This window comes from Sciurus vulgaris (genome assembly GCF_902686455.1).
Source record: "Sciurus vulgaris genome assembly, chromosome: 18".
In the NCBI taxonomy this organism is placed as follows: Eukaryota; Metazoa; Chordata; class Mammalia; order Rodentia; family Sciuridae; genus Sciurus; species Sciurus vulgaris.
The window spans coordinates 11,347,240-11,372,460 of record NC_136479.1 but is presented as its reverse complement, the minus strand read 5'-3'; the positions used below and the strand labels follow the sequence as shown (position 1 = coordinate 11,372,460).

Here is a 25,221-nt window from a genome sequence, read left to right as displayed (position 1 = left end):
CCACAGCTTTGTAAACATTGCATCGAGTGTCCTGTTTGATATGGAAACTTGGAGATCTCTTGTGGATGATCATAAAGTGCATTAGTTCATCATCTTAATGATTTTAAAATTTTTGGAAGGGATTGGTTTCTGGTGTGTTGCAGTTACAGATTTAACCCCAGAAGAGTCTTCACGAAGATGAAAGAATACGAGGTTTCTTGGTGTCAGATCTTTGGGTGGGTTTTCTCTATTCTGAGGGAGCCAAAATGACATTCTTCATGCTCCAAGGAGACTCTCAGGTGCAGGCATCTTGTTCCTCATTCTTATGGAGGAGCCTTCACATGCTGTTGAGTCTTCAAATCAAATTGATAGTGCCAGCAATGCCATCTCATTTGGAATTTGCCTACGTATGTCACGAGAATGTTCACTTAGGATGGCTAAGTTGATTCGTAATGAAACCTTTAGGATTTAGAGTAGAATTCTTCTCCATATAGTTCCTAGACTTCATTTTGCTTTTTGTTCTTGTTTTTGTGGTGCTGGAGGTTGAACCCAGGGGTGCTCTACCACTGGGCTATATTCCCAGCCCTTTTAATTTTGTTTTTTATTTTGAGACAGGGTCTAAAATTGCTGAAGCTAGTCTTGAATTTGTAATCCTGTGTCAGCCTCCCAAGTAGCGGGGATTACAGGTGTGCACTCAGCTGATAGTCTCCATTTCATCCTCTTCTTCCATCCCAAGTTTCTATTATCCCTGACCATTTGGCTACAAAGGGTATCAGATAAAGGTAAATGCACTGGCAGAGGAATAGTCCTCCTAAGAACCTATCTCCTTCCTCTGTCACTATTTGTGAAGTACTAGTTCACCTCCAGACTTGACCCTGCTCAGTTGACATCGTGGGGTTTTCTTTCCTTCTCAGGTTGGAGTTAGAGGGTTTATAAGAGAAGTGAAGGAAGAAGGCAGTTTCCAAAGCGATGCAGTGTCTTCAAAAACTTTACCCAGGAGCAAGATACTGATGCTGTAAATTTCCTTGAGCTTTAAAACTTTGAGTTTTTTCTTCCATTATTTCTGTTTGTAAGTGTTAATTGTGAAATTCTCTAATACCGCAGTACTCCAGTTGAATGAAGGTGTAGTGCAAAGGCCAGATTGCAGGGCACCTTTGAAGAACTGTGGATCCATTCTTTTCAGGAATGGGGAGCATCTGTGCCTGTGTGAACCAGAGTGAAACCTGATAAAGCCTTGTACTTGTGGAGCTGCAGGGGACTTGGCCACGACCTTGTCCATCCTCTGTCACATTACGAAAGAGAATTGGAGGCTCAGAGAAGCTGTCTTTTGCAGGGTCACAAAGCTGATGTGCCACAGAGCTGAGTATACATATTTAAAGACAAGTTCTGATTGATGGTTGGTATAGTGGTTTTTCACATATTAAGTGAATCTTAATATTAGTTCTTGACATTTTTTCCCTTTAAAATATTTCCAGTGAAATATAGGAACATTGTTTTTGAAAGCCAAATAATTTTATTAAATTTTGTAATAAAAGTAGCAGTCCCCTGCTAGTCCTGTCTTGTTCCTCAGATGCAACCACTTTCAGTTAGTTATTTTGCATATTTAGCTTATTTTTCCAAGTAATATACTTACTGCTGCTTCTTGATTTTTCCCTTTATCTGGTAGCTTGCAAATACGGTAGACAGGCTTTAGTTCTATCACAGCCACCCACTCCAGGCCACCTTCTCCAGCTTCCTGCCGTTTGTCTTTCCTGCCCCCTCTCCAGCCCCCAGAATTGCCTGGCTGTCCTAGAGCCTGGCATTTCCCTGGGAACTTTGTACTCAGCTTGCCAATTTATACAAGAGAGCTTGTCTGGATTTTGATTGGAATTGGTTCGTGGCGTGTAGGATGCACATTTAACCTGTGGAGTCCTCTCCAGTGGGTGTCACACCCTTTCCCAGATAGTGTGAGAACTTCACAGATCTATTTCTCACCCGGCCTTCATGCCCTCTTGTGTGTGTCGAGGCGGGTCCTGTCTATGGTCTTTCTACACAGAGTGATGAGACACGAAGCTGGCTTTGCAATGACATCTTTTCTCTGTGGGTTATTCCGTTGACCAGTGCCCTTGGACCTCTCTAAATCCACTCGCTGTTTCTACTATCTTTTTGTAAATGACTCGCTGTGAGGCTCCCGCCCTCATCCCGTCCTACTTCCGGCACGTGACTGACACGAGCGGAAACTGAACTGTTGAGGTTCTTCACCTCAACAGGTGTCATCCTCTCTCCACAGATACGGAGGTTGTACTCAGCAGGTCATGTTGAAAATTGTGTGTTGTTTTGTTTTTTGTGGCAACGTGCCCAGCAAGTGCTCTATCACTGAGCTACACCCCAGCCCAGCATTTTAAAAAAGAAGTTTATTTTCTGAAATGTTTGACTTCTGGTATTGGGGAGGGGGCATGTCTTGTTTTCCTTCCTATAGCCTTGATTACATTACTGATTTGATGACTTAAGTCCTTTTATTGAGGTCAAAGGTAAATTTTTACTGGAAAAATAAATTTCATTCTTCTGTCTGAAAATTTCATGTCTTCTAACTTCAGCTCCAACTCATTGTGTATTGAGAGTATGTTCTTAATTTAGAAATTAGTATCAGTATTAAAGTAATGTCTTTCATGTTCACCATCAGTTTTTTCTAAGTTAAAGCTAGTTAACGAGGAGATTGTTTAAAATATTCAAACCAAGTGCATATGAAAAGTATTTGTAATTGAATGCCATCAATTCTTTTCAGCAGTGAAACACTTTTTCTTTTGCTTAGGCCAAGCTCATGTTCCCAGCGTGCTTTATGTATAGGACAGAGCATGTGCTCACCTGACATGTTCTTGTGTTCTCTCTCTCTCTCCCCCACCCTCTCACACCTATACAGATAATGTATTCCCCTTCCACAGATGTCCTTTGTTACTGGCAGCTATCTCAAAGACATATTTAACCTTGCTTTTCAAACTGAAATTCTTTATTAGAAATAAAAATCATAGTTTATGACAGTCTCTTGAGGGGTTGGTGTCTGGATCAGGCCTCAGCTATCCCCCCTTCCATCTAGATCATGCCCTAAAACAGACAGAGACATGTGCATGGCCTTTGAATTCAGTGTGTGAGTGTGTGACTACAATAGGAAAGCATGTCCTAGTTGCCACCTACCCACAGTTTTCCTGTTCCTTCTGCTGGGTGAGGTTGTTTGCACAGTGGGGCATTCCTGCATTCCCTCAGCTACATCTAGTAGAGAATGTATTTTTATCTAGCCTGGCTAGGAAGTGAGTTGCCTTCATAATGGAATGTAAACCATGTTCATATATGTAATTCAGGACAATTTAAGCAATTGGGTATTTGTCACTTGCCTTGTTGTTTTGGGAAGAGCATGTACTTACTTCATTTACTTCATCCATCCAGCAAACCTTGGCAGAGGACTGACTGCCAGGCCCTGTGCCAGGTACTGAGAGTGCCAGGGGGACAAGATCCTGCTCTCTCAGAACTTATGTTATAGAGGTAGAGAGAGGGATTAAGCAAGTGAGAAAGTAAACAAGCAGCACAGGCACAGGAGAGCAGAAGACAGGCAGGCAGTGTGGAGGTGAGAGCTGCAGGCTCCGCCAGGGGTCCCTGTTCAGTTGAGACATGCACAGCCCTGGCAAGACGGCAAACGGGGAGGCTGTAACTCAGCCTCCAGAGCCCTGGACTTGGACTGCAGTCTCAGAGCTGCCCCACCAGCTTCCCAACCTGGGAGAAATCACCTGTTGTGTGGGTGAGGTCTCTTATCTGCAAAGGCAATGTAAATAAGTGCTTTTTCAGCTTAAAATGGTCACAGGCAAGTAGAAATGAGAGGATTATGTAAACTGAGCAGTCCCTGAAGTGAAATGTGGCTGTTATTTTATCCAGTGGCATGAACCTCCCAGCCAGAGAAAGGATTCCCTCTGCTTGTCCTTAAGACTCACTGTAAAGCTGCAGTGATAAAGATAGTATTAAAGTAATGTGGTGCTGGCCTAAGGACAGACAGATTGACAGCGACACAGAGGGTCAGGAGGTAGAACCACACACTGATCAGCTGGTGTCCAGTGGTGTTTCCATGCAGGAGTTCCTGCCTGGTGTTTCTAGGGGCATGTGTTTGTTATTTCAAATCATGAGGAAAGTCAGTCAAGAAATCAAGAAAAGGGAAGTTTTCCAAGAATTAAAGTTTTGATGGTCAGCATGGACATTCCTAGTTCAGAGGAATTCACTGGCAACAAGTTAAAAGCAAAAGCACAGCCAGTGGTGCATGGAGTCACAGGTGAGCTTCTCCAGACCAGGACAGGATCAGGTGGGACAGAAGGAGTCATGGTTCAAGCAGCCTGTCTTGCTTGTCACTGGTGCTGTGCCCTGTGGCAAGTGTGTGCTCATCACCCTGACTGCTACTAACAGTGAGATGTTCTTCCCAATAAAAATACATGTATACATACATATAGGCACAAATTATAAAAATTCTGAGAATCTCTTTTCAAGAAGTAGCAAATTTTGGAAGCAGTTTGGCAATTTTGAAACATGGTTCTGTGGAGTGCTATTAACCTTGCTAGTACATCCAAATGTTATGACATAGAATCCAGTAAGGTTCACTGGTGGTTTCCAGTGTTTGAATATTTGATGTAGGCTACAGTTCTTTGTATTTAAGATTTTTACAGAAGAACTGCAAAGAGAAATTATGTATCATTGTGGAATACTGCACCATGAAATCAGCTGATATAAAATCTGAATCAGCAAAAGCTGCATCAACTTTAACAACAAAATCAAGGCAAGTAGATGAAGATTCTCGTGACTAGAAAGGAAAACCAGCTTATATGAAGCCATGTGTAGTCTAACACCCAATTCAGTTTGCTTTGGACATGCTGAACAATTTGACTAGCATCAATATAACATGAAAGAAGCTTCTCTATTTGGAATATTTGTCATAGAATAAGTGTTAACAATTAGTGCTTGTATGTTTTAAAAAATATCATTAAAGAATATCTTTTAAATATGAAATATTTGTGGCATTTGTGGTACCTTTCAATTGTTCATTTATTTCATGGTACTAGGGATCAAAACCAGTGCCTCATGCATGCTATGCAAGCGCTGTACCACTGACCTACACCCTAACCCTTTTAGTGTCACTAAATTGCCAAATGGCCTTGAACTTACAATCTTCCTGCCTCAGATCCTAAGTAGCTGGGGTTATGGGTGTGTGCCACTGTGCCCTACTTCAGTTGTTAAATTGTTTTCTTTTGGCATTCATTCAGTGCTAATGTTTTCTTCTTTTTATGTTTTCTGTTACCAAATGTACATATCAGATTGAGGTTATTTTGGCATGTTATTGTTCTTGCATTTATTATTATGTCTTACTTTATAGAACTGACCCCGGAAACTTTTAATATAACCCTATCACAGAAAAGTGATTCACCTTTTGTGATTATAATCTCATTATTCAAAAAATATAGTGAAATGCTATGCAAATTGCAGAGCTATTTATGATTTGGGAATTTTGTTTTCTCATTCTTGAATCTTGAAGTTAATTATTGTCAACAATTTGGAAAAACTAGGGCCTGGGGTTGTGGTTCAGTGGTAGAGCACTTGCCTAGCACATGTGAGGCACTGGGATACTCCTCAGCACCACATAAAAATAAATAAATAAATAAATAGATAGATAGATAGATAGATAGATAGATAGATGTATTGTGCCCATATACAACGAAAAAATATTAATAAATGAATTGGAAAAACTAGCCAGGCACAGTGGTGCATGCCTGTAACCCCAGCGACTTGGGAGGCTGAGGCTGGAGTATTGCAAATTCAAAGCCAGTGCTGGCAACTTAGTGAGACCCTGTCTCAAGATAAGCAATAAAAGAAAGAACTGGGAATAATGCTCAGTGGTTAAGCACCTTTGAACTCAATTCCTGGTACAAAAATAAATAAATAAATAAATAGATATTCTGGAAAAACTACAAATTCCTGAGAAAAATAGGGTAATCCAATAGGGAATGAATAGTTCTATCAACAGATAGTGCTGAAACAACTGGATTAATGATATAAAAAAATCTAATGTCACACTGTATGCAGAATAAATTTGAGATGGCTCAATGTAAAAATTAAAACTGATAATGCTAGAAGATAAAATGACAGTACCTGGGGTTAGGTAAAGATTTGCTTAAATACGATGACAAAGTTTGAGCTGTAAAAGAAAACTATTTTCGATAACTTGGACTTAATCATAATTAAGTATTCTTCAAGAGTCCATGGTCGCTCTCTTTACTTGCGGGTTCCGCATCCATGAATTCAACTAACCTCTGGTCAAAGCATTCTTTAAAAAATCGTACCTATACTGAATATGTACAGAATTTTTTATCTGTCATTATTCCCTAAAAAATACAGCATAACAACTATTTACAAAGCATTTACATTGTACAGCTGTTATCAGTAATCTAGAGATACTTAAGGAATACAGGAGGACATGGTAGGTAATGTGCAAATAAGATGCCATTTTATGTAACAGATCTGAGTAACCAGGAACTTTGGTACCCTCGGAGGTCACAGAACCAATCCCTTGCAGAGAATGAGGACAACTTTACTTTTAAAAGATCTATAAATAGAAGCTACAGTCTAAGGAAAATAGTTGCAAAATGTATATCTAATAAATTAATTGCATCCAGAAAGTATAAAGAACTCTTACATTTCAATAATAAGAACATGACCCAATTTTTTTAAAGGGGAAGGAGAAGTGAGCAAGATTTCAACAGGTACTTCAAAGAAGATATCCAAAAAAAGAAAAACAAAGATATCCAAATAGTCTCAATAAATAGAATGGCAATTTCCTGTAAAGTGAAACATGCCTTGTAAATTTATCTTTCCAGATCATGCAGAAGTCCTACTTCTAGGTATTTATCCTGGAGAGATAAAAATGTATGTTCACAGAAAAGCTTTTACACATATATCCATAGCAGCATTATTTATAATAAAAAATTGAAATCAGCCCAAGTGTCCATCAACTGATAAAGGAATAAACAAATTGTGATACAGCCAGACTGAAATAATAAAAGGGATGCAGTGCGGGTACTAGCAGCAGTGTGTCTGCTCTCAGAGTACTAAGCTCAGTGGGAAGAGTCAGGACACAAAGAATGAAGTCCTGTGTGACTGTGTTCACATGAACTTCTAGAACAGGCGAAGCCATAGGACTGCAAGCTAGTGTGGCTAATGTCTGTCAGGTGTGCACTGAGTGCAGAGCAGCTCGAGGAATCTTTTTAGGGAAATCTTGATTGTCATAGTGTTTACATAGTTATATACAATTTCCAAAGATGACTGAACTGTAAACTTAAAATGAGTGAATTTCAGCTCATGTAAGTGAGACCAAAATTTGATGCAGCAGCCAGGTATTTTTGGTGTTTTATGGACAAAGGGATTTGTAGGAGCTTGTGGGTATGACCTGTCTATAATCAAACTTTTTTTTTCCTATTAAAAGGAAGCAGGGGGCTGGGGAGATAGCTCAGTTGGTAGAGTGCTTGTCTTGTAAGCACATGGTCCTGGGTTCGATCCCCAGCACCCCAAAAAAAAAAAAAAAAAGAGAAAAAAAGGAAGCAGTTAGTGGAGATGATCGCCCTTACAAAATTGGATTGGTGGTTATCAGTTATTTAACTTAGCAAAAATACAAAGCAAGGATTAAATATTTAATTTTGATATACCAAGTTTTCTGTAGCTTTTTTTCATCATTCATTACTTTTTACACTGAATTTAAATACACACTTCATGTTTCCTATAAACTAACTCAGTCTGTGCATTATAATTTGCATGCAGAATGAGCTCATACTAATGGGAGTCTGTTTTGCTTTTTCTCTTGTTTTAACTTGGCATTTAAAATCAGTCTATACATACACAGAGCAGTACCTTTAAAATGTGTAAAGAATTGCATTGGTAAAGGTAGTTTACCTGGTTTCCAATGTATAATAAAAAACTTTTTATTGAAAACTGCTTAAGTTTTATGGGATGCAGTCACAGCATTTATTTTTCTTAAAGAATGATGGTTGAGCACATTTTGTTGGTATGAGCATAATAAACATACACAAACATGTGAAATGCACTAATGAGACATACATCTGAGGACTTTCTCAGGGAGATGCCTCAGAGCCAGTAGCCTTTCCCAAGAAGCAAAGAATTCTTATTTGAGAGCAGAAAGATTAGAAACTAAGACGTATGTTGTAAATTAACTGAAAAAGTGTTACAATAAATGCTATGTGAACTTAAAAGTTAAATAAAAATAACAACTTCCCAAAGGCACATCTATCATAGTGCCAAGGAGACACCCAGATATTTGTGGAGAGGGACCTTACAGGTGCTTGGGCCTTATTAGCCCAAATACCACAATAACCTGTGGTGGTTAGAATAAAAACAAGTGCCTGCAAAACCATGATTTGCAATTCTGAAATTCAAGCCATCAACCCCCACATCTATAAGATACCTACCTAATTTGTTTTGGTTTGGGGTTTTTGGTGGTACTGGGAATTGAACTCAAGGCCTCATGCTTTCTAGACAAGTGCTCTACCCCTGGACCACACTCACTCCCAGCCCTCCAGCTATTGTTGAGTGGTGACTTGGTCAAAAGCACTCTTGTGATGACACAGAGCATTCACATCATGCCAGAAAGTTCCGTCATGCTCCAGCAGTCCAAATCTGCCTATGCTCCCACCCCCACCATTCTGAGATTTTTTTCTCCATAGATTAGTTTAGACTTTTCTGGAATTTTGAATAAATGGAATTATGCAATACCCACTCTTTTCTGTGAAGGCTTCATTCACTTAGCAGAATATTGTTGCAGTTCATCTGTATGGTTGGATGTATCAGTGATTCCTTATTTTATTTTTTTATTGCTGAATTATATTTCACTGTATGAATATGCTTCAGTTTGTTTATCCATTCTCCTGTTGAGGGACATCTGTGCCGTTCCCAGTTTCTGTTATAAACAAAAAGGACGAGTGACTTGAAGCCCCTTAGGACAAACAAGCAGAGCATTATGGGAAGCGTAGAAGGAAAGGAATATTAGGGATTGGGGAACATTCTTAGAGGATATGGCGTTTGGGCAGGCAAGCAGGGTGCAGGGTCTTAGCAAAACAGTAACAATGAAACAGGAAGTGTAGGGTGCATTTGGGCTGATGAACCCTCGGTGGAATTCACTTAGGTTAGCCTGTATTTGTGTCTAGTGGAAGAGGAGGCTCGAAAAGCAGATTGGGACCCAGCTGATGAGGATCCTGGCTGCTGTGCCAAGCCGTGTAAATTTAGGTTCATAGCAGAGAGCCGTAGAAGCCTTAGAGCTGGGAATATCTTGATCCAACCTCAAGAACTTCAGCAATGTTAGAAGAAATGAATGGGAAGGAGAGAGAGACTGGGGAGAGGAGGAAAGGGAAGACTGGCTGCTTGGGACCCTGTTGCAAGAGTCCTGGGGTGAGGTAGTGTAGGCCCACAGGGACAGGGGGTGAGGAAAGCTGGATCTGGGGCAGGTAGGCGTGGAAGGGATAGGAGGTCAGGTGTCTGGAAGTGGCCCCAGGAGGCTCTCACCGTGTTGGTGGAATGTTGGTTAAGTGAGGAGGGTGGACCATGGGAGGAGCAAGGGCTCAGGCTTCAAGGAATGAAGGCTGCACCCGCTTTCAGGGCTGGGGGACTGGCAGCTGGAGAGGTGAAATTCCATCAAGAGAGACGTTTTAATAGACTGGTAGACGGGTCAGGACCCCTTCTGCCTTGTTTTAATAGACTGATAGTGTATTTATTAGTCGTGTGTGGGTACACACCAGCACACTGTCCTCCTGCTCTCTCCGCTTCTTTTTCTCCCCTCCCCTCCCCTCCCCTCTCTCTCTCCCTTCTTTCCATCTTTCCTTCCATATGTATTGGTGTGGATACATGGGCTCCCTTTTGTTTCAGTGGTTCAGAATTTGTTATCGTGCTTTAATTGTTCTGGTGCTCAAACTATCCAAGATGTGGTCTTCAGCCTCGTTCCGTGGATTCGGACTGCCCCACCATTTCTTGAAGAGTTTCTTTCTGGGATTATGAGATATTTCCAGCTCATTTTATAGCTTCTCTAGCCTGGAATGGACCACTTCTTAGGACCCTGGTCCCATTTTAGTGGGAATGGAAATAGAAACTAAGATGGGACACTAGGTACCCCCGTTGCTACTGGGTTCTCACTTCTCAGTCCTCTTGGTGGACAGAGCTGCAAACTGTATGCATGGATATATACCTGTAGTTACGTGTGTGCACAGTCTTGTATGTGTACGTGTATAAATATGAACATATAAACCCATACTTAGAGAAATCACAAGCTCAAACCTGTCTCCAGTTCCATCCATCCCACAGGGGGGATGGCCTGCCTCATTCCAGCTGTGCCAGCACGTTTACTGATTTGCTCAGTATCATAATGTGAGTGGGCATTCGTTTGTTTCTTTGTGATTCTCTGCCACCCCTGCCCAAGACTGGAAACACCAAGTTCCCACATTGCTCTTTTGTACTTTGCTTTTGCAGTTTTTTTATTGGAAATCACTCCATTGTCACTCTCACTCCTTTAAGGTCTTCATTCTTATTTATAACTGCTTTGCATGTCATGAGGTACCTACCAGAGTATAGCCACCCAGGTTCCTATGCGTAGACGTTTAGTCACTTTGAAATATTTTGCGGTTATAAGTTATGCTGTAAAAAATAACATGCGTATGTACTTTTGCATTTTGTGTTTCTGCATTATTGGAGGTGGATCTTTGAAATTCCTAGAAGCAGGGCTGCTGAAGCATATGCAGATGTGGTCTGTTGGGTATCACCACATTCCCCTCAATTGGTAAATGGTGCCATTTGCATTCTCACCAGCAAAGTGTGAAAATGCCCTGTCCCCAGTCTCACTAGCAGTAAATCAGCAAGACTGGACACTCTTGCTAATCTAGTGGGTTAGAAGCCGTATTTCAGTCACTTTATTTTGCATAATGAATGGACTTGAACATCTTTTCTCAGGTTTAGGAGTGTTTGTGTGTGCGTGTATATATGTGTAAGTGTGTAGTGAGTTGTTTGTTCATAGCTTTCTCATTTTTCTATGGGGCTTTTAGTCTCTTCAGTTTTGAGTTACATATATATTAGAGACATCAGCTCTTTATCTGTGACATATGTTGCCATTTTCTTCACCTGCTTTGTCATTTGTCTTTTTTACTTTGCTCATTACTGCCATGAAAAAGATTGTTACATTTATGAATTATGTGTCAGTATTAAAACTTTTTCTAGGGCTGAGAGGTTAGCTCAGTGGTAGGGCACTTGCCTAGCATGCATGAGGCCCAGGGGCTTGATCCCCAGCACCATTTTTTTAAAAAAGAGAGAAAGAAAGCAAGAAAAGAAAAGAAAAAACTCTTCTAAACTTGATTGGAGGAATTAACCACAAGTTTCTTCTAGTACTTAAATAGTTACATCTTTTCATGTCTAGACAGCCGATCCACTGGGCACTTACTCTTCTGCATGATGTGAAGAATGGGTCTGATTGTATCTTTTCTACTTGTCCTACCATCATTTATTAAAAATCCATCTTTGCCCCAATAATTCAAGACACCACCTTTATCATACATAGATTCCTGCATGCACTTAGGGCTACTTCTAGACTTTGTATTTCATGAACTATTTTTAATGCTGATGGTTCTGAGTTTTCATTAAATATATATGTCCCAGCAGGCTGGGCATGGTGGTATGCATCTGTAATCCCAGCATCTTGGGAGACTGAAGCAGGATCACAAGTTCAAGACCAGCCACAGCAACTTAGTGAGGCCCCCAAGCAACTGAACAAGATCCTGTCTTAAAATAAAAAATAAAGGGCTGGGGATGAGGCTCAGTGATTAAGCACCCCTGGGTTCAATCCCTGGTACCAAAAATAAATATATGTTCCAGCAGCCACTAGGTTCTAGAACTTACAATCCAGAGGAATTTGTAGGCCTCTTCCCCTTTGCAGTAGAAGAATGAATCCTTATTGTTACTTACCCTTTTTGAGCTTCCTACATTTTCTGAAATCAGCTAAACTTTGTCTAATCTTTATATAATGCCTCTTTGAAGGCATTATCAGTTTTTCAGCAGTAAACTCTAACATGAATTTTCAACAATCCCTTCATTCTCCACAGATACTGCCATTGAGATCCCCCTATTTTCTTCGTAGCCCCCAAAATGGATGCGAAGCAGGGACACATGAAGCCTGGCTAGCCTTCGGAGGCTGTGTGCCTCAACCTCTCTCTGCTTCCTGTAGCTTAGAAGAAGCACCAGGGAAGTGCTTTTCTCCACTTCTTCATAGAGGTGAACTGTCAAGTGCCGAGAGGTCGCCAGTGCAGGAGTACTCTGGAAGAACTGGAATAATTGGACAGTGGAGTTGTTGTGTGGAACGGTTTTAAGGACTCACTTCCTAGGGAACCTAATAAGAGTGTGTTCATCTTCTCCCTTTCTCTCATCCTGTGCCCCTCTCTCTGGTCAAATGGAATGCCTGGCTCTTAAAAAAAAAAAAAAAGCTTTTTACAATAGAAAACATCTATTTACAAAACCCATAAAGAGACAGGACTCCCTGGCCATGTAGACTATTTTATCAGGTTATATTTCAGGGGACATATTTTCTTAAGGAAAATCAGAACACAAAATCTGATTTAATTTTCTAAGTCAGATCCAAAGCCTTCAGAATGACACCAGGTTTAATTACAAGTTTAACAAGCCAACTTTTGGGGAGAGAAGAGAGTTGCGAGAAGGTGGGGTATGTTTTGTGACTGTTGAGGTTCGAGCGGTGTAGAGCAGATGGAGGGAGAGTTCTTGGTCCTGCTCTGTGTCCTCCCGCTTGTCCTGAAGGTAAAACTGCCGCCTGCTGGTTTCAGGGAATCAAAACTGTTGTTCTGCTGTGGTGGCTCTCCTCTCCTGCTCTGCTCTTGTGCTGTGGTAGCTTTACCGTTAAGAAGAGCTTAGATTTGTGTGTATCTGTGCACGGCGAGCGTAGTGTAGAACTTGCTTCTGAATGATCTTTACCTCAGTTCATGAGCTTTTCCCACGCGGGCAGCAGTTGCTGTGCTGATGGCCGGTTCGTTGTGCAAGAATTAAAAGTGCTGAGGTATTTTCACAGGCTGTTCTTCCTGCCCATCTTAACACCTTTTGTGTTGTTCCACATTTTGCATTTCAGCTTTTCAGCCACCAGCAGAGTCGGAAAGAGAAATCTGAGTCCTAGTCCAGGAGAAGCTGTCTTGGAAGACAGAGTATCAGGGGAGATTTCTGACTCTGAGCTTGAGCAGACAGATTCCTGTGCAGAATCCCTCTCAGAGGGAAGAAAAAAGGTCAAGAAATTAAAAAGAATGAAGAAAGACCTTTCTCCAGCAGGTATGTGTTGGATCTTGCTGAACCTTGGGTTGTGTACTCCTTAACTGCTCTAGAAATCTGAGTTGTGAGGAGAGGGGATAGCAAAGTTACACTTGACAGCAAAGCCCATGTTGCCTTCCACTGGATCAGGTATTTTTAGGGACATGTATTTTAATAGGAGGAAGCCCAAAGAGCCCTGTTGAGGTCTCCTCATTAAAGATCATTTTGAGGACTGGGGTTGTAGCTCAGTGGTAGAGTACATGCCTAGCATACATGAGGCACTGGTTTCAATTCTCAGCACCACATACAAGCAAATAAAATAAAGGTCCATCAACAACTAAAAAATTATTAAAAAAAAAAAAAGACCATTTTGATAACCTCTCTTCCCCGATGGTTTAGAGTTTTGCTGATGTGTTTAGAGCAGCCTCATTGTTTAAAATGTGCCTTGGATTTGCACAGAACCTGCTCCCACATGTGTTCTTCACCAGCAGAGTTTACACTCTCCCCAGCAGCACTGCAGGCAACCTGGATTTCTCTCATAAGCACAGTTATATAAGAGGCAGGAAACAGGAAGTCAGCACATGCTCTGCATCAGACACTGTAGCAGGTGCCTTCTCTCCTCTCTTGATTTTCACCACACTGAGGTGGGGACTCATCATCACGGTTTAGTGATGCAGACACCTGCCTGGGTCCAAGTGGTTAAGAAGGTCTCAGAAACTGTAGCTGCAAGAAGCAGAGCCCAGGGAGAACCCAGGCTGCCAGAGCACCACCGCATGTCCTCTCCACCCCACATCCTAACACCCTGGGGCACAGACCCTGCACAGGCCTAAGGAAGGGTCTGGAGCAACTTCTTGTCAGCCATTCCTTGCTGCTAAGGGATTTGGTCTGGTAGCAGTCACAGTGGCAGTAACCATAGCCACTGCTTCCTCATTGCCTGACTGACATTATTCCTTTAAAACCTGTGAGGTAGTCACTGTCCATGTTACAGTTAAGAAAACGTGAGGCCCAAAGGGTTATGTGACTTGCCCAAGGTCACAGAGCCCTTAAGCCTGTCCTGCAAGGACCATGTTGTATATTCAGGATAAGAGAGATGCTGGCCTAGGGCTGGGGATATAGCTCAGTCAGTAGAGTGCTTGCCTTGCAAGCACAAGGCCCTGGGTTCGATCCCCAGCACTGCAAAAAAAAAAAAAAAAAAAAAAAAAGAGAGAGAGAGAGAGATGCTGGCCTAGATGCAATTATCATTCTCCTTCGTCTCATGGTTGACAGTTGCCCTGGTTAGCAGAGCTAACAGTCAAATCAAAGGCAGGCAGAGTCAGGCGGTGGAACTTGACGCATACTCACACTAAGAATCCCCTTTGTTTTAATTAATGCCTTTTTTGCATATGGCCTGATCTGACTGCAGTGAGCTTTCTGAATCTCATTGATATTAATGAAATCACAGAAGCAGCAGAAGTATTGCTTGTTTTTTTACATTAGGCTGAAGCTTAGTTTTAACTGAAAAACTTGTTGGAGGCTTTGATTGTATATTTTAGCAGTTCCCTTGAACCTGGGCATCTCCCTTTACTTGCCTCCCCTCCTTTCCCTTAAATAAGTTTGTTGTTGTTGTTGTTGTTATAGATGGACACAATGCCTTTATTTATTTATTTTTATGTAGTGCTGAGGATTGTACCTAGTGCCTCACACATGCTAGGCAAGTGCTCTGCCACTGAGCTACAGCCCCAGTCCTCAAATAAGTTTTGAGAAGCTTTTAATCTGTAGCCTCTGCAATCTTCAAATTTGGTACCTCATTACTATTGTTGTGCTGTATCCAAAAAAGTCACACAGTAGATATTAACCTACCCTTTATAGAGACCATGCTGAGCAAGTCCTCCCTTTGTTCACTGTCCTTGACAGCTCGATTTCTCTTCAGTTGTTCAGTTTCTCTTTTCTTAGTCATAAGCCTTTTAGTTTTTCTCTTTCTATACCACTGTAATTTTAAAAATATTAAAATATCTAATAATAGACTGAATTAATAGATTAGTATCTCTTATAGTTTTCATCATTTTAAGGGAAAACTTTCTATAAGTTATTTAGGGTTTTGAACTTATAATACTGTGATAAAATAGGTTTTTTTCCCCTTCCCATTGACAGTAAAGCTGTCACTCCCAAAAGATTTGAGCTTAAAAAAAAATTGTAGACTTTGTACATCTTTGTCAGTACTGCTAAAAAGAACAGAACAAGGGAGACTTCTCGAAAGCTTTTGATTGAATGAGAGCTTGGGAGGACTGGGCTTCCTTCCAGAGCTCCATCCGTCTAGAGCGGGCTTTGGACAGTGCAAGTGGAAGTTTGGTGGGTCCTCTGATTTGTTTTAAGCATTTCTGCAGGACACAGGTGGAAACACCAGGTGCTGGGCCTGTGAATCAACCAGGTCTGCTCGCTCAGTTCTTGGACTGGAAGGCCCTGTGAGTGGGCACACCCTTGTCCTGGTGAGGTCTTTATTATTTTTTTTTTAACACAATACCTTTATTTTTATGTGGTGCTGAGGATTGAACCCAGTGCCTCACACAAGCTAGGCAAGCGCTCTACCACTGAGCTATAGCCCCAGTCCCCAGTGAGATCTTTGTTGAACCCACAGAGGTGTCTAGAGTGTACCAGGGGTGGGAGGCTGTGGCTCAGGAGCTGCACAGGAGTGTCTAATGAAAGTGTTCTGAGCGTTGGCTGTGAGCTCCAGTACTCAGGGAGCAAGCTGATGGCCTCAGATGGCTCACCATGGCATTGGGTGTGGAGGACACGAGAGGAAAAACAGACAGGGCTCACCTTTGGGGATTTTTTTGTTTTCTAAGGAATAAGCAAAGGCAAGACCGTGGAATGTGGTGTGCTGTAGCAAACCAGAGGCAGTTGAGCTCAGAAAATGTCACACAAAAGTGTCATTTTCTTAGACATTTTGATATGTAAACTACACAGGATTAGTTACTAGACCCCTTCACAGATAACAAAATGACCTAAGAAATGACCACTTACTGGGTTTATGTTATGTACTAGATAATGTGGTAGAAACATCCTTTATTATCTTGGATAGTCCTTATAAACATGCAGCAAGGCATAGATAGAAGTCATTATTGCCCAGTTACAGAGAGGAAACTGAAGTCATAGAGTTACACCTTGCAGCTTGCAAAGTCAACGTCAAGTTCACATGTGCGGGGCTGTCTGGCTCTAGAGCTCACACACTGCGCCCCTCTGCAGTGGGTGAGAGTTATCCAAACTGGAAAGGAGGCCAAAACTCTTCGTGAGGTGAGTACTTCTTGCAGCTTTTCTGGATCACAGACCAACCAGCCTGGACTTCCACAAGACAAAGTTGCTTGATAAAAACCTACGTGACCAGTCCCTTTTGGGGGCTTCTATTGTATTTACTTACTATGTGCTCAGCAAATACTTTTCTCTCAAATGTGGTTGTTTCGATTGTGTTCTCTTAAAGCTGACGAGCAGTGCAGGTCTCGCCCTCATGCATATCATGACGGGTGGTGATCAGCTGTGCCACCACTGCCCCTCTGAGCAGCATTAGATATGCTCTCTCTTGGTACGTAAAGGGTAGTGACTGTGTGCCATTTATGCTGGAGTGAACTGTCTTTGGGAAATGTGGTTGTTTTCCCAAGTCAGGTTAAATGTGGGTTTCCATAACACAATTGTTCTGCTGTGTATGGTGTTGCTGAGCCCTGGAGAAACCTTCACCTCAGCTCCCCCTTTACCTCTCCAGGAAGTTATGGCCACCATGATGGGCAGATCCTGCCTGAGCTGACCATTCTCAAAACACTGCAGGGCAGTCCACTAGCTGGAGGTTCCAGCAGCACCTAGTTACAGTGTCAACAGAGGTGGCCCATAGGAAGGCCCAGTGACAGACATGGTCATTCCTTATCCTGCACATAGATGCTGAGCCAGGTCTTTCCTGCACACCCCCACCCCCTTAAAACACAGCACATCAGGCCTTTACATGTTTGCCAAGAACCATGAGTTTTTTTGGAGTCTTGACTAATCCTCTGAACTTTTCAAGCTTAAACCCTTAGGGTTAGTGTAAAAATTGAAAATCTACTTAGAGCCGCAATCTTCTCATGCTATTACAGATCTCATTAAAGTCAAGAAATGAGATCTACAGTTGTAGCTGACAAGTCACCTGAGAGGCCAGGCTGCAGACATCCGGCCACCTCCAAGAAGCCTTTTAATAATGGTATTAAAATGTGGTTTCATCCAGGTGCAGTGGTGCACACCTATAACCCCAGATACTGGGAAGCTAAGGCAGGAGGATCACAAGTTCAAGTCCAGCCTGGGCAACTTAGCAAGATCCTATCTCCAGAAATAAAACACTGAAAGGGCGGGGGAACGGCTCAGTGACAGAGTGTTTGCCCAGCGTGTGTGAGGCCCTGGGCTCCATCCCTAGCTCTGCAAAAAAGAAAGAAAGTTTTCAGCTTAAACATGGCACAGGAGGTGGGTGTTGGGCTCACAAGGCCACGTGCCACTGCAGGTCTGTCCTCCTGTTCCTCCTGGCCGCTCTTGGAGGTGTCCTATTGCCACCTGGCTTCTCAGTGTGGAAAGCCTACCCCGACCCTCCCTTTTGAGCATCTCCTTGTTGAAAGTGTGCACGGCTCCCCAGGGGGTCTTCCGTAACAAGATCCACCTGTGGCGCTGCTGCACGGTTAGTGTCCTGTTCTACGTGCAGCATGTACCCCATTTTTCCTTGTTAGAAACTCTTGGTCAAATAATCTTAACTTCAGCATAATACTTCATATTAAGATTTTGTCAGTTTTTTGACAGGATCTGACTACAACGCGCAGGCTGGTCTCTACCTCGTGGCTCTAGTGCCTCCCAGGTAGCCTCCCAAGAACCCCTGCTGATTCTCTCACTAATCATTCCTAACGTCCTCAGCAGGGTCTGCTTTATTAAGGTAGTTCACATCCAATACGTCATCACTTTTGAGGACTGCGGGTTGTGGCTCAGTGGGAAACACTTACCTAGCATGTTTGAGGCCCGAGAGTCCATCTCCAGCATTGCAAAAAGTCATCATTGCAGTTTGATGAGTTTGCACAGATGTGTACAGTCATGTGACCACTTCAGTGCTCGAGATCTAGAGCAGGGCTGTCATTCCAAGATTTCCCTTATGCCCCTGTCGCCAGCCCTTACTTAGACCCCAGACCTGGCCACCACAATCAGCTGGCTGCTGCTGTGGTTCTGCCTCCTGTGGACTCCTACACTAGGCAGTCTTTTCTTTTCATGTTCAGCTTCTTTCATTTAGCGGGGGCACCTGAGATTTGTGCCGTGGTGTGCACCATTACTTCATTCCTGAGCCTTACTCCATTTGAAGGATGTATTGCTGCTCCTTTCCCTTCCCCAGTTGAAGGACATTTATGTCCTTGCCAGTTTGGGGGCAACTAAGAATCAAGTTCCTCTACTCATTTGCCTACAGGTTTTTATATGAACTAAGCTTTCATTTCTTTTGGCTAAATACCTAAAGGTGGAATTGCTGGATCACATGATAAGTGTGCATTAACTGTAAGAAACTGACTCTCAATTTTCCAAGTGGCTGCACCATTTTACTTTTCCACCTGCGGGGTCCTAGGGTTCAGCCACTGGTCCTCAGCACTGCCCTTTTTTGCTTGTTTTTGTAGGCATTCTGACAGGCGTGTGGTGGTCCCCAGTGTGGCTTTGGTATGTCCTTCCCTAATGACTTATTCGACATCTTCTTCCATGATTATTTGCCATCCACATCAGTTCTTTGTGAAATGTCTGTTCAGATCTTTTACCCATCTTTCCACCAGGTTGTTTGTTTTCTTCTAACTTTTGAGATTTCTTTATAGGTTCTGGATACCAGTCTTCTTGAGTGTTTTGCAAATATTTTCTTCCAGACTTCTCATTCTTTAACAGTGCCTTTTAAAAAGTAGAATTTTAAGTTTTCCTATCAGGATTTTTTTTTTAGATCATCCTTTCTGGTGTCAGATCTTTATTGTCCTGAGTAGTTCTCATGAACACACAGTGGGCATTGTAACATGCAGAGGTCAGTATCCCCATTTACAGGGAGGGAACTGAGGCTCTTAGACTTACATCTTGTGAAGTCACACCATCAAGTGCACATGTGCAGAGCTGTCTGGCTCCAAAGTTCATTAAATTTCTGCAGGACTCTCGGTTGCAAAGATGTTTCCACTGTTTCCTCACAGTAGTTTTATAGTTTCAGGTTTTACATTTAAATGTATGGCCTGCCTGCGTTAATCTTGTGTATAATGTGAGGTGTGGAGTAAGGCCCACCAATAATGGGAGGCAGATGCCCTTCAGTATGTGTCTTAACAAAAAGAGATCCTTTGCTCTCTAGTAAAACAGGACTGTGAAAATGTGTTTTCTGGAAAGCTATCGTACCTTTGCACTAGCTCTGAGACGGATCCCTTATCAGTCTATGGCCCTCCTTTTCTAGAAGGTGCTGGGAAAAAATACACAGTAACCTTCAGCTCTCCTCTGGTCTGGGTCTCCTTTAGGCAAAGAAAACTAGCCTGTTTTTGATTGCTGGCTGTCGGTTTCTTGGGACACAGCCATGTTCGATGTTGGGCCACCTTTTCCACAAGGGGAAGGGACTTGATGTTCATTAAAAACCTGCCTTTGCTATATGGAAGTCCTGAGCGACAGGTGCACTGGATCCTTGATAGACGAGGTGAGGTGATTTGTTCAGAGCTGCCCAGCTAGTACATGGTCGGGCCCTTGGCCTCGCTCCAAAGCATTTGCTCCTTCCATCCTTCTGACTGGCTCTTCACAGAGTCCCTCCTGCGGGTGTGATGGCTCCCAGCCATACTCTCACACCACAGCTAACGGCAGGTGCAAATTGGGAGGATTACAGTGCAGTTGCTTTTAGTAGTTTGTCTTCTTTCTCCTTCTCACTGGTTTTAATTTACTTCAGGTCCCCACTTTTGGCTCTGTGGCGCTAACCTTTGAATGGCCACTCAGCTACTGCAAAATTTCTTTGCTACGTGAATTTTTTAAAATGTGCTTATTGATGTGTCCACAGGTACCTGTGGGTGTTTAATTGTTCCGAGGAGAGGGTTGTGTTTTAAAAATCATTTTTATTCCTTTCCTGTCTTGTGTAGTCTTCACAGGGGTCCTCTCTCTGCTCATCTCCACTTCCAGGGGTGGTCCTGTTGGCTGTGTTTGGAGCCCAGGACGTGCGTGTTCAACAGCAGTGAGACCCAAGGCAGGAGACTTGCAGGTCTCCTTCCCTGCTCTCCTCATCCAGGCTCGGGATCCTGCTGCAGTAACGATGGGAAGGGGGTTCCTGTGGAGCAGGTTCTCTTCCTGTTCTTGCCTGTGCTTAGACCTCCTCATCTTCAGGCTTCTCCGTTGTGAACAGTAGCCCCCCTCAGCTTGAGTGATTTCCTGCTTCTTAGGACACTGTGTCTAATAGTCTCTCCCCATTTGAAGCTCCCTCAAAGACTTCTGTTCCTTTGGGGAGCATTAATAGCCGGGAGAGAGGCTGTGCTGGTATTTTCCGCCGCCCTGTTGAACAGCCGGGCTCAGAGTCTGCATGGTCCAGGCCCAGCTCGACTGTACGGTGGCCACTCTGCCCCCACTGCTGTTGCAGAAGGTGGCATGATGGAAAGGAGGCTTGACTCAGGGTGAGACCTGGTAACTGCTGAGCTCTCTTCAGCTCTGGAGGAGGACCCCAGCAGTGCTGCTGACCTTGGAGAAGGCTGCCCTTGCTCCTGCCATCTCGGGATCTCTGGACCCCACTGAAGAGCTTCCCTCCACCCTGAGGTGTCTCCCTCAAGTGCCAGCTCCACCACCACACTGAGAGACTCGGCTCCTGGGGCAGCAGGGATCTTGGTGCTGAGAAGGGCCACACCTCCTCTCAGCTGCTTTTCAGCTGTCCCTCACCCCTCTGAATCTGTTCTGGCAACTGTAGCAAGTGGATATTTGTAGCACCCTGGTGGGCTTTTGTGCAGATGACATGAAGTAAGTGCCCAGCGTGATGCTGGCAAAGAATACAGTGCGTGTGTACGAGGAGAGGGGCGCCGTGTGCGCCCACCCACTTAACCCTCCTGGAAAACGAGTAAACAGACAGCCACCCTGAGAGAGCAGAGGGGCTTCCCCAGTCCCTCCTGTGACTGTGACGTTTCCGTGGCTTTGCCTTTGTTGCTGGGCACTGGGCTCCACAGCCAGGACCCACCTGCACACTTGCCCGCCATGGGCACCGTGCAGCCGCCCTCCCTGCCCATCTGAGGCTGCCTGCAGGGCACAGGGCGCTGCCTCTGCACTGGCCGTGGCTCATGCTGTTTTCTGCTACCCTACCAGGGCACACCGAGGACTGTCCCGCCAAGCTCTTTGAAGTTCCTGACACGTGGTAACCAGGACCCGAGCAACCCAAACTGCTGGTGCTGTCGCTGAGGAAGAGCGGCGGCTCCCTGAAGCCATGCTGTACTCACCTTAATAAAATGTGCTGTGGGAGGGCCGAAGCCCCACGTCTCCTCAAAGACCAGCTGGTATCTTTGTGGCCGTGTTTCTCCTTTTTCCCTTTTAATCTAAACTAACTGCTGACAACGTCACAGTTGTAGGCTGTCATGGATGTGTACATCTTTAGCCGGCTGATCACCCTGTACTCATGTGAAACCTTTCCTGGCACGAACTCCACCAGGTGTCCAGGACTCCACCTGGGGGGGTCGGTGCGACGTTGGATCCTCTAGTCATGGTCTGGCTCAGCACTCCTGCGTGGAGAGGCGCTGCCCAGGTGGTGGAGCCTTGCAGGTGGTGGTCCGCTGCGTCCCCACCGCTGCCTGAACACAGGAGGCACACGGGCCTGTTCCCAGCAGGAAGGTGCCTACCAGCGTCAGCCCATGAAGGAGCGTGGGACTGCCCAACTGTTGTTTTTCCAACCATCTGAGCTTCTTACGGGGGTGTCCGAGTGAAAGGTCGTTTCTGTTCTTGCACATAGTGCCGTGTGCGCCTTGAGGTGTCTTCGCCCGTCTTTCCGCTGTGTGTCTGTGTTTGGGGTGTGTGTGTGGACGCGTGCGTGAGTGAAATCATGGCTAATCGACAACACATATCAGCCTGTCATGCGGACAGGTCACAGCAGCAGCAAAACACCCTGGATCTCTCCGTGAATCTGCTTCCAATAGATCATTGTTAGATATTTAACATTTTTGTATTGTGGAAATAAAGATTAAAAATGTATTTCCAAAAGATAAAATTAAAGAAATTTTCATAGAACCCTGGTTCTTTCTTCCTCCTTGTAATAAGTGAACACCATATTCACTCTGGGTGTAGATGTGTTCCTTACCTCTGGAAAGAGCTGGCCACTGACCCAGGTGTTTGGGGATCATTTTTTTCTTTTTATACCTCTAACCTCCCGTACTGGCCTCTGTGGGTCAGATGGCCTGTGCCTGGACCTGAGCCGTGGTGGCCACTGGCCGTGGCATAGGAGGGTGGGAGGAATCGAGCCCTCACGGTGTACTTGGAAGTCCGTGGCCTTGTGCAGCTTCAGGGGTGTAAGACGCTTTCCCTGGTGGAGAACCTCACCTTCCCACACCGCTCCCCTCCCCTGGAGTTCTGTAGCCAGAGTTACAAGCCAGACTTGCCAGGAACCAGCAGGCGCCCACCCTTCTCCTGAGCAGCTGCTGCCGCTCACAGGTCAGAGGGGAAGGCGGTAAGTGGAGGAATCTGGGAGGGGCTTCTGGGGCCACTGAGTGCTTCAGACTCACAGGTAGGAACAGGTAGTGCCCGACACTTCTCTTTAAAAAGAAAAAGAAGGGGAACTGTCCAAAGGCTGTGGGTGGCGCTTGTGTGGAGAGCACACAACCCGAGGAGCACGCGTGTGTGGTGCCCCTCGTGCGCTATAGGTCTCACATGGGAGGGGACGGAAACCCCTTGCCCTCGGGTAAGGAAAGTGGGTCACACCCAGGCCCACTGAGGGCCGTGCACCATGCTTCCCAGTTCCTCCCTCCCCCAGAGCAACCAACCATGGATGTGAATTTTTTCCCCCACAGAGTGACCTTTTCTAGAATTTCATGAAAACAGAACCAGAGTCCATACTCAAGACAGTGGAAACTGGGGCTGGGTGCAGCTCCACGGGACAGCTCAGTGTGGCTGGCATGCACGTGCCCTGGGTTGAGCCCTCGTGCCCATGCTCACACAGCCCGAGGTGCCAGCCTCGACCCACTGTGGCGTGCAAGAGTCGAGCTCCTCTTCGCTTTTGCATGTCCATGTGCCACAATTTGTTCATCCATTCTCCAGGTGACCAGAGCCTGGGCTGCTGCTTCCTCGGGGGTGCTATAGACATTCTTGTACAAGTCTTTTTAATTTTTTTGAGAACACATCTTTTAATTTGGGGGAGTAAATATCAAGGACCACGTATGTGCCAAGGAGCATGTCGGGATAGGAACGTCTCACTCTGAGAAACCCTCAGATCTTTTCCCAGAGTGGTCAGAGAGCTCCCGGGGTTCCTTTCCTTGGCAGCGTTGGTAACTTGGCCGTCCTCATGGGTTGTGGTGTGTGGCGTGGCTGTTCAGCTCGGGGGCGACTAATAATGACTTGCTTGTGGCCACGGGTGTATCTTCCTTTGTGAAGTATCTGGTTTCCTTGCCCATGTTTTACCAGGCTGTTCACCTCTCTACCATTAACTCACAGCCGTTTGTTACCTATTGTGGACATCAGTCCTTGGCCACGTAGCTGTTTCGCAAATGTTTAGTCCCAGTCTGCAGCTTGCTTGTTAAGAGTCCCCTTTTCTGGATACAAGTTTTCAAGTTTGATGAAGTCTGTTTTACCAACTTTTCCTTCCTGTGTCCTAGGAAACCCCCAAGTGGTAAAGATATTCTTCCATGTTTCCTTCTAGAAGTTTTCTAGCTCTAGCATTTAAGTCTGTGATTCATCCGGAGTTAACTTTTTTGTATATTGTGTGAGACGAGTCGAGATTCCTTCATTCCACATGAATGTCCAGTCATGCCAGCTCCAGCTTGCAGGACTTTCCTACCAAATAGTTTTGGTGCTGTAGTAAAAATACCTGTTGACCTAAAAAGTGTGTTTCTAATAAGTGTGTGCACTTCTGTAATCTCATAGACTCTGGAGGTTGAAGCAGGAGGATCTCAAGTTCAAGGCCTGCCTGGGCAATTCAGCGAGATCCTATCTCAAAAAATAAGAAGGGCTGGGGATGTAGCTCAGTGGTAGAGGATCCCTGGGTTCAGTCCTCAGTGCTGTAAAAAAAATAGTGCTGAACAGCAGCAAGAGGGGCCTCATTCCTGTGCTTGGACAGTTTGAAGCGCCTCTCCTGACCTTCAAAGGAAAACGCTCCAACACTTGGTTGTTGCCAAGGCCAAGCCACCCTCTCCTGGCCCAGGAAACCAGTGAGTATTAAAAATAGTTCAATATTTTTGGAGAACTTTCTTTTTAATCTCATGACTTAAGTTTCATTACTTCACCTGAAATCCTTTCCCCCCCTTGGTTCACGGAGTAAACCGGTGCATCTGATTTTGTCGAGGAGGGGAAATCGAATACCTGGAGGCCAGTTCATGTTTCTGCTGGTGGTGAGCCACCCCCTGCTCCAGGTTATCTGGTCCCTGGTAACAGCGGTTCAGTTTGTCTTAGCCACTTGTCCATTTCTGTCTCAGCTTCTTGCTTTTTCTAGTTAAGCCACTGAACTTGAATTTGAGAAAGCTCTTCATGCCGACTAGGCCTGGAGAAAATGCTATACGTTCACCTGCTGAGAGGGTCATTTTATGTGGGTATGTTTTAGACAAGATAACTTGACAAAAAAGAGAAGACAACACAAAAAGAAGAACGCTTTGTTATTTTTTATTTGCGGGGAGAGTTGGGGGTGAGGAACACTTTGATAAGATGCGTAGATCCTCATGCTGATCTCCTTACAAGTGAGAACCTAGGGAAATACCAGACCGC

General features: G+C 44.3%; 2 protein-coding genes across 7 annotated transcripts in view; one reads left to right on the top strand and one right to left on the bottom strand.

The window, feature by feature from the left end:
- PARN (poly(A)-specific ribonuclease) overlaps window positions 1-25,221 on the top strand; it is a 578,557-nt gene that overhangs the window by 120,523 nt on the left and 432,813 nt on the right. For 2 of the 6 annotated variants that reach the window (XM_079120582.1, XM_079120579.1), the window contains exons 23-24: window positions 13,160-13,353; window positions 21,631-22,551. In XM_079120582.1, coding sequence (XP_078976708.1) covers window positions 13,160-13,353; window positions 21,631-21,683 — 247 coding nt within the window. In that variant the 3' untranslated portion in view covers window positions 21,684-22,551. Of the gene's footprint in view, window positions 1-13,159; window positions 13,354-21,630; window positions 22,557-25,221 lie in introns of those variants that run through there. The other 4 variants (XR_013760652.1, XM_079120580.1, XM_079120581.1 and 1 more) reach the window with 4 other exon arrangements.
- Window positions 1-25,221, bottom strand: part of MRTFB (myocardin related transcription factor B) — a 386,264-nt gene that overhangs the window by 74,341 nt on the left and 286,702 nt on the right. The gene's annotated exons all lie outside the window — the stretch shown is intronic.